Raw genomic sequence first — 14280 nt, 5'->3', positions numbered from 1 at the left:
TTTTGAGGACATTACTACAATGGGATTTAACAAAGAATGAAAAATACTGCTTTACTATTTCAGTCAATACATTTAGATCAAAACATTTTAGTGTCTTGTAAAAATAAAATGTGTCAAAAGCACTTCAAGAGATTAAGTTTAGAAAATATAATTAGAATTATACAATACTAAATAAAATTTGCTTTGTATTTTACTGATTGGATGTTAATAATTATTCCTGAAAATGCTCTGGCTGCATTTTATAGGAGAAAAATGGTCCCATATATTTCTGAGACATAAGAGATTATGTCTCTTAAGCATGCTATTTAAGCGTTGGAAGCACCTATAGAATTTTTTAAAACTACAGACGTTCAAGTCACATTCTCAGATTTGGGGTGAGGATGGGGTCTGAGTGTCTGAATTTTACAGAAGCACCACTAGTGACTTGTATATTCAGAACTGAGAGGGGCGCCTGGGTGGCGCAGTCGGTTAAGCGTCCGACTTCAGCCAGGTCACGATCTCACGGTCCGGGAGTTCGAGCCCCGCGTCAGGCTCTGGGCTGATGGCTCAGAGCCTGGAGCCTGTTTCCGATTCTGTGTCTCCCTCTCTCTCTGCCCCTCCCCCGTTCATGCTCTGTCTCTCTCTGTCCCAAAAATAAATAAACGTTGAAAAAAAAAACTAAAAAAAAAAAAAAAAAAAAAAAAAGAACTGAGAAACGCTGGGCTAAGGGATAAATTCAACCTTCTTTTCTGCCCAATTAAATGCAGCAGTGAGTGAAAAAACAAACGCAAGTACCAACATCTTAACTTTAAGGGCTCAATATTATTAGGCAAATTTAGAAAAAGTAGTAAAATATTCTCATAATACCAAATAAAGAACTTCACCATATACCTACCACCTTCATCTTCTGACCTAGAACTTTATTTTTAAAAAAGAGAGAAAGAGATCCAACTTTTGAAAAAACCCAACCTGGGCTTAAGACCACCAAGTTCCTACAGTGAGGCAGCCTTAGACTAAGCAACGCTTCTTCAAATAAAAGAAAAAAAAAACATGCTGCATATGATTTAAGTACTATTCTTAGAATTGTAATAAAATGCATTTCCATAATACCTGATTTAAACATCACTTGTGACATCAAGAGATCATGTAAAGTGCTGATATTGTCCCAGCCTGGTAGGAAGACCAGTATCGCACCATCCTATATGGAGGGGAAATAACCATTACAAAGTATCACGTAACCAAACACACTAAATGTAAACTTCTGTGCACACTTAAACTAGCTTCAGAAGTTTTATTTACTGATTATAACTAAAGAATAGAAGCTCACTCTTTTTAATGTTTATTTATTTTGAGAGAGAGAGAGAGAGAGAGAGAGAAAGCAAGTGAGGGAGGGGCAAGAGTTCTCTCAAAGCCCAAAGAGGTTCTGTGCTGCCGGTGTGGAGCCCCATGTAGGGCTCAATCTCACAAACTGTGAGATCATGACGTGAGCTCAGATCAAGAGTTGGATGCTTAACTGACTGAGCCACCTAGTCATCCTGAAGAGCCACCTAGTCATCCTGAAGCTCACTCTTTAAAAATAGGATTTACAACGCAGATATTTCATTTGTTTAGTCTTTTCTTCAAATAGATCAAATGCCTCAATTTTGGCATTCTGAGATTCTTATTTTTAGTGTCAAAACAATTTCTTCCATATGCTACTTGTAAAAAGCATTTAAAAAATTATTCTTCTTTTCTCATGATCTTGATATATTAATGAAATTAAAATTACATCACCAAGAAACAAACAAAAAACTAACCTCTTCTTCCAAAACAATGTGTCGGATAAGGGCAGCAATCAAATTCAGATCAACTTTATCATCATCGATCATTTCCAGAACATCTACAGTACTTGCAGAATACCTATCAAAGTTAAATAGGAAGTCATGAAATACCTGATCAAGTTTCCTAAATTCAACCTGTTATCTTAAAATCTTAAAATTAATTTAATCTGCAAATGGGAAAACACAATTAACATATAGAAGTATTACTGGGATAACAATAGTTAGAAACAAATTCAAGAAGACAATCTCTGCTTTTTTGTTTTAGTCATTTAGCCTCTGTGCTCTCAAATTAGATTAAAAACAAGCAAAAAACACGTACCTTTTTCGCAGTTCCCTTACATAATCTGGCCAGCGTTCTTTATAGATTGCTTCTTTTTCTTCTTTTTCTTGTCTGTTTACATGCCCTTGCATGAAACCCCTCTTAAACTGGGACCTGTGTTCTTTTTGTTCTGGAACATATCTAAAATAAATAAAAAAATTCTTAAATAGCTTAAACCGTTTGCAAACTCTCTGGTTTTAGCAAATATCTGTGACTTTTTACTTTCGGGTTTTAAAGAGGATTTTAAAGAACATTTCATTATGCTTTCTAGTGAATGCTACTAAATAGTTTATTAGTAGCTGTTCATTAATATATAAAATCCAACATTTTATATAAAAATCATTTTTCTCTACCAAAGTACATAAAACTTTAGATCATTAGCAGTCAAAATAAAAAAATTAATTCTACAGTAACTTTTAAGTTTGCTCTAAAAAGTTAACATTACTATTTAATGTAAATATAAATATCACATATAAAAAATAAATGCCTAGTACAAGACTCAGATTTTGAATATATAGGTTTCCAAACCTGAGTGCACATAAGAATCCCAGAGAGCTTATAAAATACAGAATCCTGAGTCCTATCCCTTGTGATTTGGACTCCGTAGGTCTGGTTGAAGTCTGCTAATCTAGGAATTTGAATTAGTGCCCCAGGAAATTCAGAAAATTTATCTATGGACCTACAGACCCACTCATGCTTGAGAACTATTTAATTCTGCTCAGTCTTACAGTCAGAGCCAAATGGCAGAGCTAGAATCTGTATTCAAGTCTCCTATGTGTCAATCCAATACTATATGCCATGACTCCACCACGCCATTAGTGACTGCTAAAAACAGAGGGCGCATCTGCCTAAGAATTCCACCTAACTTAAATGGTTTGAAAGGCATGGGGGTGGGAGGAGACAAAGCAAAGTGAAACTACACTTTGACCCCAAAGCCCCTGGGAATTCGCCTAGAGAGAGCATCTAGATGGAAAAGGGGGGTCTGGACCATGGGCTTTAGAGTCAGACAGAACTGGACTGATGTCCGTGCTCTGCCACTGACTACCTGTGTAACCTTGGACAAGATATAAACCTCTGCCCTTCGGTTTGCCTATTTGAGATATTATAATACTTATAATAGTATTGGCAGGAGAATAAAAGAAAAATGCAGTAAGATAAAGCACAGTGCCTGACACATAGTAGACACCCAAAAAGTGTTAACCCCTTCCCTATTCAGTACCTGTGACCCAGGATTCCCCTAAGTCTTCGATACATATAGAGGCATCAACTTGAGGTAGGGCAACCTGAGACAGAGATTAGTCCTAGTCAGCAGGATGGACCCACAGTTGGCTCCCTTCCCAGCAATTCCAAAAAACAGAGTTAAGCTTCAACCCCCCCCTCCCCGGCCAAGCGCCCAATGACAACCCTCCATATCATCTTCACCCTGTTTTCTTCCCTTCAGTTCAGCTCTTCTTCTGGGAAGGGACAGATGGGGGCTTCGCCTGAAAACTTCTGTCGAGGGATCACCTTCCTTCAACTCCCCTCTTAGGGCTGACTAGGGGATGAGAAGGGCACATACACCCTTCTTTTCCTTCTGAGACTCTTTAGTTACAGTTCCCTGAACATTCCCTGCCTTCTACAGAGCTTAAGAAAGCAATTCATCATTAAATAATTTTAGCTTACTGTTCCCTCAAACTTTAGTTGCACTACTGTCACCTGTTACTAGAAAATAATTGGTAAACGTGCCACAGTAGGAAGTGAGAGGAATGGTGCAAAGTGGAATTGAAGAGAGAATGCATAATAAAGCTTACTGATGACAAAACCAGAGCACAGACGATTAAGATACCCTCTCTCACTTTTAGTTATGTTCTACCCTCTCTGATATACACACTTCCCCTTTTCCTACCCTGAATTTCACTACTTTCCTCACTTGCCCAGTCTATCCCTGCTATATAACCTCATTCCCAATACATTCTTTACTTCTTCCAGAATGGGTCAGTCATACTTTACAGGACAGCTTCTATGTCTTTCTGTCTACATTTAAGCTCTGAGGACAGGTACCAAGTCTTTCCTTGTTTTATGATCAGACCCTAATGCACAGGGCAGGCATGAAGTTTAATAAAAATCTGTTTAAATGTCCACCCAAAAAATTGAACAGACTTTTCTCCATGTAAAACCGACTGTAGGATCTTTGTTTTCACCTTCCCACCATCACTTCCGTTTTCTCACTTAACAAGTAAGCTGTGGAATCTTAAAACACAAGTGTTTCCATATCTGTCCATATATTTATTCGCATGTTTACTATAGGCCAGGCACTGTGCTGTACTCTAGTTATAGAGATGAACAGGACAAAATGCTTGACCTTGGACAAATCTGAAATCTATTGCAAGAGGTAAATATAAAGGTGAAGTACCTGACAATATGGTAAGTACTGTAAGAGATATGATAAACCTGCTACAGGTTGATGAGAAAGCAACCCGCTCTGTGAGAGGGATAAGAAAAAGCTTAACAGACAGTGAAGTTGGAATTTGTTCTTACATAATTAAGTTTATACATAAAGGGTGGAGAAGGTGTCTAAAAGGACAACATGGCATGTAACAAAGCACAAAATCGTGAATGAAAGGGCACTGGCTGGCATATTAGGGAATGGTACATTTAGCATAGGTACGCCAGGAGACACATAAGACTAGAAAAAAAGGATAGAGCCAGATTGTAAAGAGCTTTAGGATGACTAAATAGGGAACAGGAACCTGATCCTATGGGCTGTGTTTTCCCAGCCCTTCCCTCAACAAGAAATTCAAATATTAATTGGTATATCCCCTCGGAGAAGGCTGTCAGTAGCTAATGGCCAGAGTGTTGAAGGGATCAATAATTTGGGTATACTAGTTGAGGTATTCTGCTACAGGTCATGACAAACATAAAGGTCCTTAAACAAGTTTTTAAAGAAAAATTTCAGGAGGCTTGACAAGGGGGAGAAAGCTCACATAACCAGATTTCGTAGGAAAATACATGGCACTCTCACATATATGTGAGAGTGAAGACAGTACCAGAAGAGGAACTACTAGCACGGAAGCGATAATAACAACCTTAAGCAGAAAAAACAGATATGAGAGGGCACATGCAAGGAGAAAGCTCTCAGGGTTTGTACTGTAGGAAAGGTGGGAGTACAGAATGATTTAGACTGAGTTACTAGGCATGTAGAGCAGTTAACATATCCTGGTATGATTTATCAACTGCTTGATAAATATTAGTCTTTGGATTTACAGCTCAGACACTGTGTGGAGGATAGTAACCATTGTAAGGCAAACTTGCAAAGAGAAATTATTTCATTTTAACGTTTTGGTGGAAGCACAGCCGGGAATGAATAGAAGATAATGATTTCAGCTGGAAAAACGTGAACTTCAAGGTACCTGTGGTACTGGAATGCTGCTGAGTAGAGTTACATACCAAATGCAAAGTTCAGGGAGAGCTTCAGAAGCTCCAGCTCTGAGAGCTGTGAAAATACACAACTATGGCCATGGAAACAGGATGGCACAGTGAAACCATGAAAGACTGAAAAAAGGCTAATTAAGAACCCTCAGGGGAAATCTTATGTAAAGGGTAGGCAATGGAAGCCAGCAAAAACTGAAAACTTGGTAGGACAATCAGAGGAGAGGTTCAAGCACTAATAACAAAGGTTCCCAAACTTTGCTACCCAGGGAGCTTTAAAAAACTGATGCCTGGCTACCAGCCCAGATTTTGTAATGTAATTAAGGTAGGGAGTGTGAATTGGGCATCTGGATTTTAAAGGGCTCCAGGTGATTTTAATGTGCAACCAAGTTTGGGAATCCCTGATTTAAGGAAAAACAATGTTTTAGAAGGTAGTGGTAAAAAAGAGCTTCTGAGATTAAAGTTTAACAGAAAAAAAAGGTGGCATTAGTATTTTTAAAGCTCTTATTTCCTAATATTTACTTACCTTATTTTTTCAATTATATCTTCCAAAAGATACTCCGCAACCGGAAAAGTAAAACCAGGTATGTGTATCATTGGACAGTTACCTATTATGGCAGACAAGACATAAATCTATACTCAAAATGTTTAAAAAAAAAAAATTAACAGATTATAAATACGCCAATACCTTTCTTACCTTTCTTAAGTTCAAAGATGGTCCTGGCACTTTTACAATTCTACCCTATTTTTCCATAAAGAATTTAATGAAAAGTAGCAGTCTACTCTTCACTTACTACCTTTTTACTGCTACCAAACTGTACACACGCATCACGGTTCTACAAAGTAACACAATATATCAACGAACAGAGCATTTTAAGTTGGACTCATAACTCATTAGTTGGAAGTCTATTTCCTCTCCATTACTAGTCAAGATGGTACCAGCAGAACCCAAGTTTTAGTGAAATCAACTTAAGAAGCACTACTCTTGGGGCGCCTGGGTGGCTCAGTCGGTTGAGCATCCGACTTCAGCTCAGGTCACGATCTCGCGGTCCGTGAGTTCGAGCCCCGCGTCAGGCTCTGGGCTGATGGCTCAGAGCCTGGAGCCTGCTTCCGATTCTGTGTCTCTCTCTCTCTCTCTGCCCCTCCCCCGTTCACGCTCTGTCTCTCTCTGTCTCAAAAATAAGTAAAATGTTAAAAAAAAACAAAAAAAAACAAAAAAAAACAAAGCACTACTCTTATGGTACCCAGAATCAGGAAAAGAGAAAAAAAAGTAGTTCAAATAAGACCTAGCAAAATATTAAATTGTTACGTATTATTTTAGAAACACTAGTTAAAAAAAAAACACAAAAAACTACCTCTTAGTACTGTTACTTAAATGCTACTTATATTTCAGACCATGCAAAATAAGCAGTATACATTGTAAACCAAGGCCAACATAGCATCAGAGATCAAAAGTATCTCAGGTAGTCTCACAGCTCTGCCTGTGAATTGCACAAGTTTGAGCAGTTTATTCAATGTTAGGTCTGGACCATGCATCAAAACAACAACAAACAAACAAAACAATACAAGCAACTAATTTCACACGTCTTTAAGCTTCCATTTTAACTATTCACCCTAACCCCACCCCCCCACCATTTTCCTCTCCTTCTCCTACAACTGGAAGCAAAAAAGATAAGCATATTTTTTTAAAAATGTACTCTACAGCTAATCAAATTTTGTTTCAAATCTTCTCAACTCTTTTTTTAAATATTTACTTATTTTTGAGAGAGAGTGAGCGAGCTGGGGAGGGGTAGAGAGAAACAGGGAGACACAGAATCCAAAGCAGGCTCCAGGCTCTGAGCTGTCAGCACAAGAGCCCAATGCAGGGCTCGAACTCATGAACCATGAGATCATGACCTGAGCTGAAGGTGAAGTCAGACGCTTAACCGACTGAGCCACCCGGGCACCCCTCAACCCTCTCTTAATTATGCAACCATTACAAGGCATACTGGAAAGACACATCGGCAAAAATGGGAATACTAGCACCTACCTCACGAGGTGTTAAGATGATAAAGTGCCAAATACAGTACACCTGGCACACTGAAGGTGTTCCAGAAGTGGCCATGAGTACTATTAGTATTAGCAAGCTGCCACTCTAGCCTGTGACAGTACATGAAAACCACAGAACAATCACAAAAAAAATGTTCAAAAAATTATTCAAACCTGCGGTTTGAACTCATTGATGCCACCTTAATTACCTGATGGTGGCACCAAAAACCTACATGTCTTCACTGTAACACAGATGATGCCACCTTTCAAAAATAGGCTCAATTCTCTAATCTATGAGATTAGAAGCTAGGAGAATATTTACTAAACATTTATTTTAAGTACCTGATACCTAGAAATGTATTAGGTTTTTGATATATTTTTTTTAATTTTATTAACTCTAAATTCAGTGGCTTTGTGATAACTTCCTAAAGCAATAATCATAAAATTTACTCACCAAAATATTCTGAAAATTTCTCAGCATTCAATGTCGCACTCATTAATATGACCTTCAGGTCAGGTCGAAAATTGAGAAGATCTTTAATAACAGTCATTAAAACATCTGACTGTAGGTTTCTCTCATGGATTTCATCAAGCACAATATGACTAACACTGGACAAACGCCTAAAGCAAAAGTGTGAAGTATGAAACTTAGTACAAAATTCAAAAACAGAACCATTCTACTTTAACAATTAGTAAAATCCAATTTTTTTTTTTTTTTCAACGTTTATTTATTTTTGGGACAGAGAGAGACAGAGCATGAACGGGGGAGGGGCAGAGAGAGAGGGAGACACAGAATCGGAAACAGGCTCCAGGCTCTGAGCCATCAGCCCATAGCCTGACGCGGGGCTCGAACTCACGGACCGCGAGATCGTGACCTGGCTGAAGTCGGATGCTCAACCGACTGCACCACCCAGGCGCCCCAGTAAAATCCAATTTAGTACTGACATCTTTTGCTAATGTCTAACTAACTAAATGTCTGTCCTGAAGAGAAACATACTCACGAGTCTGACTGCAGCCACTGAAGGATAATTCCTGTTGTACAGTATAAGATAGAACCCTGCTTCCTTGGCAACCGACTGTGAATGAAAGACAGGAGATGAGTTTTGGTTTTAGTGTCTTTACTAAACAAATTATTAAGTACCACAAAAGTTTAAAAGACAATCTTCACAATTAACTTTTTGGTTATAGGAATGCTTACTGCAACAGAGTAATGGGAAATACTACATTCAAGTTCACTATACATTATTTCCACTGTCACGATACATCAATGATGTCTTTTTAAAGGCATAACCATTAACATTCAGAAAACAACACTTAGGGGCCTAAATTTCTGTTCAGTGACTGAAAAATCAGTTCATTTAAAAAGCTAAATGGAATCTTGAACTCCAGAAAAGGACTACAGATATATGGTAAGTTACAGATACCAAAATCAATAAAGTCAATGGGGGGGGGGGGGGGTGGCAAGGGATGGCAGTGGATGGTGGTACCAAAAGATACAAGACAGCAACTCCTTTCAAGTGCAGTGATGATCTACTAATGTATATCCAAGTAAGTTATTTCTCTAGTCATTTAATAATATAAAAGCACACTTTAAAAAAAAGACAATCCAAACAGGAGTTTGTAGTTTGCAAGCTTCCTATGCTGCAGTTACTTTAAATGTTAATTTTAACAGTAATCAACATAAAAATAGGGGGAAATCTTTCTTTTGAATCCCTAACTTCAAAGTTTCACTAAAATCTACCTGTATACAAGAGGTGAACATTCTTTACCTCTGGAGACGAATCTGGTATCCGGTACTATTACCATTGCCACAAGATTCGGCCCTTTCTGCGGCCACTCTCTCTGCAACCTTTAATCAAAATAAAAGACATTTACAAAGAAAATAGGATTTCCTTTAGGACAAATATCTTGAACATCCATAAAATCTGGGATTTCTGAAAAAATGTTCATCAGATTTTCAGGAGTTAAAAAGAGACAGATACTAAAATTCAAGGGTTCTAAAACCGTGTATTGTCCCTTAAAAGCTGCAGACTACTGCCTCTTACATTGACTTCACTTTCTCTTACAAAGCCCTTCAAGGCCAAATTCTCATCGCTATTTTCAAACTGCCTTTCTATATAGCATCCTCTCATTCATCTCTACCTTTCTTTTGAACTTTTCTAAAACAGTTAGAAATCATGGTCTAAACTTATAAACCTTGTATATAATTTGAGGGCAAATATATGTTGGTACTTTTTGTTCCTCGAGATTTTGTTTTTGGTAGAGATTGGTGTTGCTTCATTCCTGGTTCTTGATTTTGTTCAAAAGTTATGGCTGCCAAAAATTAACTTGGAATTGATAATCCAATACAGATTTATGTAACTCAAAGTAACCAATAGACATCTTGTGACAGAACAGTGATTTATGAGATTAGAAATAGAAAATGGCATTATTAAGAAACAATACTTCAGAAATAAAACTTTCCAGTCAGTACATCCTGTATACACTGAGTTAGGCCACTATTTCACTTTTTATTACTTACTAAATTGCCCATTCAAGTACCAACAGATCTTGGAAAAATAAACAAAAAATAACCTAGTCAGTATTTCTTCCCACTGTCAATATATATGTGTAATATTATATTGGTGAAAGTTGATCATATTTTTAACTTACTTAAATCTAGCTATATAATTGTACTATACCAAAAGTAGTTCTTTTTTGCCATTCTGTCATCTTATATAATTTCTAGAAATATGATTCTACCAAAAAGATTACTGTACTTTCTTTAGAAATCATAGTTTAAAATGTATACTGTTGGGGCGCCTGGGTGGCGCAGTCGGTTAAGCGTCCGACTTCAGCCAGGTCACGATCTCGCGGTCCGTGAGTTCGAGCCCCGCGTCAGGCTATGGGCTGATGACTCGGAGCCTGGAGCCTGTTTCCGATTCTGTGTCTCCCTTTCTCTCTGCCCCTCCCCCGTTCATGCTCTGTCTCTCTCTGTCCCAAAAATAAATAAACGTTGAAAAAAAAAATTAAAAAAAAAAAATAATAAAATGTATACCGTTATTTCCTCCAAAATATTTTCACAATTGGTAACACAGTCTCTAACCAAATTCTTTATTAAATGACCTGGAGATAATAAATAGCAATATCATACAACTAAACATAACCGTAAATCTTTATAATTTAAATTTACACAAAAAACCATGTAACACTGAAATAAATTCACTATACCCATCAAATGTTGCAAGAAACCCCTAACATATTAAAAAATACATAACCCATACATTTAACTAGGTCATCTAACTAAACAAACAGAAATGCTGTTTGTTTCTAATAAACATGTACCTAAAAGTGTTAATAGGATAAACCCAAAATAGTATCTTAATTTTTATGATAAATTCCCTCTTATTGAGCAATTGCATTAAAAAATTTAAAATGCAGCTAAAATATGCAAGGCTTCCTGCTTTCACCATCAGTGTACTTACATACTGAAAAAACAATCTGAGAACCAAAAAACAATGCTGAATGAATCAAGTGGTAACATTTAAAGCATCTATACTGATGGGGATTATTTGGAGTTTATAATCCCACAAAAATTTATCAGCTTTCTCTTCTTCTCATTTTATACTAAAATTTACCTGAATTTATAATTTATCTTAAACTCATGAACATCTATTATCAATAAGAGGTCATTCAAGATTTTGGTCTTTACTACCAAATATTTACTTTCAAAACAATACATCCTAAATCTATTTAAGAACGATTACAAACCTTCAAAGCAGTTTAGTTCCAGCAAGACTAGGAGGATGGAAAATAAAGTGGGGAATTTTAAAAAGTGAGACATTACTTACCGAAATGGCACTAATTCTTCTTGGCTGAGTACAAACTATCCTGCATGCAGATCCTTTTCCTCTTTCAATGTAGTTATCCAAAATGAACTGAGTAACTTGAGTAGTTTTTCCACAACCAGTTTCACCACTTATTACTGTTACTTGATGGTTATCAATCATATTCACCAATTCCTATTTCAAAATGGAAAATAAGTGAAGAACATCACATAGTGACTAACTCTGAAAAAGTAGTAATCAAAATACCATCAAACTGAAGGTAACCATTTTTAACAAAGGTATTAATGCATTTAAAATTTTGTTAAATGCAATGCTGACAGTTTGTATATCTGGGTCTACCTGTTTTCAAGAGAAAAGCAGCATCAAATTATGAAAAAAACAAACACAAGGCACTATGAAAGGAAAACACACCAACAAGAACTAGAAGAGACAGCTCTAAGTTCTACACATAAGAATAAACATTAATTAAAAAGAATGCTGAGTGTAGGATTACTGAGTACAAGAAAAATCCCAATACCCAACCAACTACTGAAGACATTAAGGGGTTATATCAAAACTCAAACAATACGGCTTTGTTTGCAGAACAAGTTTTGTATGCTGTTCCAGAGAACAAGGAAGTCTATAATGTATTTCCTTTCAAATAATTAAAGTTTGCAAATACCTAAATCAAAGGGGTAAACTTCAAATATCTGGAAAACCTTACATTTGGGGAAGGTCTTTCTTAAAACTTTTAGATAAACACTAATATTTTTAATAGTAATATTCACTGTATTAATAAGACCTTCCTACTACTTCAAAGTAGTATTGGAGGTTATTTTTATCTACATTTTGAAAACTCACCTTTAAAAATTTTCCCATCTACTCTAACACACTATACATATATCAGAACAAGTTCCAAGTTTAAACAATGAAATTATAGCTTGTACAGCATGTGATTAATTCATTCAATATTTACGGGGGGGGGGGTCTCTGAGTCAAGTAATACATAGTGAACACTTTGTCTTCAAGAATTTACACCAGCCTAAGGGAGGAAAAAACACTGTGGCAGGTGGTACTTAACCAAAACTTTAATCAAAACAAAGTAAGGCTGAGAGAACAGAGTAGGATGGAGGACTGTATTACTCTCTATAAGGTAACTATGTAATAAAGCATAATAAATTAACTAAAGTACTCTATTTTCAGTAGTCTCAATTTTAATCAAAATGTTTGGTCTCAAATTAGGAGTAAGGGTATTTACCCAAGATAACTTACATGTGAAAATTCTATTTTTCTTAAACTTCTTAACATTTCATTTTAGACAGAAATGAGAAAAGTTCAGGAAAATGGTTTCATGACCATTTTTTTCTTTTGGTCTTTCAAAAATTCAAAAGAATAAAATGAACTTTCAATAATATCCTTCAGAGGAAAGTTCTTTAGTTTGTATTTTTTGATATAGATCTTAAAAGAATTATATTTTAAGTATTTTGCAAATTAAAGGATATATTATTTATTTTACCTTTTGCATTCCATATGAAGGCAGCTTTTCCCTGAAATGCTGACAATTAAAAACAATTGTTAATTTTCACAAAAGAAATTACAATCATGGTAATCAGAATATATCATAAATATGCTAGAATCCCAATATATTATTACTTCATTGATTATGTCAAGTATCAAGACTTAAAAAAGAATTTTTATAAAAAAGAACTCATGAACTTAACAATCCCCTTTATTTTTAAAACACTGAAAAAGAGAATTCCATTACATTCAACAGAGTGGAGACACTTTCTTTGAGTTAAAGTGGCAGTAAAATGCAATCTGATCTGTCATCTAATATAGCATCCTCTAGTCCCTAAATTACTTTTACCATCTTTTGTTTGTTTTATATATTCATCTTAGATTTGTTTTGCTATCACAATTCATTTTCCCACCCATCAATCCACCATTTACTAATCCATAAGGCATTGGTACAGATTAATTACTTCTGGGTACTTGCCTTTGAGAATCAAAGAAAATTGAAAACAAGTAACATGTGGGGCACCTGGGTGGCTCAGTCAGTTAACCGTCCGGCTTCGGCTCAGGTCATGATCTCACAGTTCCTGGGTTCAAGCCCCATGTCGGATTCTGTGCTGATAGCCCAGAGCCTGGAGCCTGCTTTGGATTGTGTCTCCCTCTCTCTCTCTGCCCCTCCCCTGCTCTCACTCTGTCACTGTGTCTCTCAAAACTAAATAAACATTAAAAAAAAAATAAAAAAATAAATACATAAAACAAGTAATATGTGAAGAAAATCTGGTCCTACCATTTAAGAGCTAAGATCTTAAGACAAACTTGGATCCTGAATCCCTCAAAGGTTGTATCTCATAAGGTTGCAAGGAATCTGAATGAAAAACCTTTGTATAAAAAGTAGCAGTTTCTGACACATATAAGCTACTTAATTTTTGGTGAATTGCAACTGAAACACCCAAGAAGAAATGATTAACTCCTGTATCTTTTATTTGATGATGTCTTTGCAATTCTGAAAACCTACACTACGTGAAAATGACATACACTTAAGAGTATTATGGTTTACAATGACCTAGATACATTATAACATGAAAAAACAAACCATAGCTTTAATAAACTTCCTTTATTGAAAAGAAAAAAAAAAAAGCAGTAAAATTAGAACTGTCCCAGGTAATCCAGTATATTATTGCCATTTTTCAAAAATTTTTATTTCTTGAAATATTGCCCTCATCTTTTGCCTACTTGATTTGTCAAAATAGGAGAATAAAAAAAATCCCCCACTATTTTTTTTATTGTGATGTAACTGACATACAACATTATAATAGTTTCAGGTGTATAACATGATTCAGTATCTTCTTGTACTATGAAATGATTACCACAGTTAAGTCTAGTTAATATCCATCATCACACATATTTA

At 36.0% G+C, this 14280-nt stretch overlaps 1 protein-coding gene across 1 annotated transcript in view; it reads right to left on the bottom strand.

Annotated features, from left to right (window-relative positions):
- Positions 1 to 14280, bottom strand: part of DHX36 (DEAH-box helicase 36) — a 49616-nt gene that overhangs the window by 23953 nt on the left and 11383 nt on the right. Inside the window, exons 4-12 of the mRNA XM_045503204.1 lie at positions 12877 to 12915; positions 11385 to 11555; positions 9324 to 9403; positions 8556 to 8630; positions 8009 to 8175; positions 6053 to 6134; positions 2119 to 2259; positions 1776 to 1878; positions 1090 to 1177 (exon numbers count right to left, since the gene is read on the bottom strand). Coding sequence (XP_045359160.1) covers positions 1090 to 1177; positions 1776 to 1878; positions 2119 to 2259; positions 6053 to 6134; positions 8009 to 8175; positions 8556 to 8630; positions 9324 to 9403; positions 11385 to 11555; positions 12877 to 12915 — 946 coding nt within the window. The remainder of the gene's footprint in view (positions 1 to 1089; positions 1178 to 1775; positions 1879 to 2118; positions 2260 to 6052; positions 6135 to 8008; positions 8176 to 8555; positions 8631 to 9323; positions 9404 to 11384; positions 11556 to 12876; positions 12916 to 14280) is intronic.

This window comes from Leopardus geoffroyi, chromosome C2 (genome assembly GCF_018350155.1).
Source record: "Leopardus geoffroyi isolate Oge1 chromosome C2, O.geoffroyi_Oge1_pat1.0, whole genome shotgun sequence".
In the NCBI taxonomy this organism is placed as follows: Eukaryota; Metazoa; Chordata; class Mammalia; order Carnivora; family Felidae; genus Leopardus; species Leopardus geoffroyi.
The sequence above is the reverse complement of the archived record's forward strand: the minus strand, read 5'-3'. Positions and strand labels throughout refer to the sequence as shown.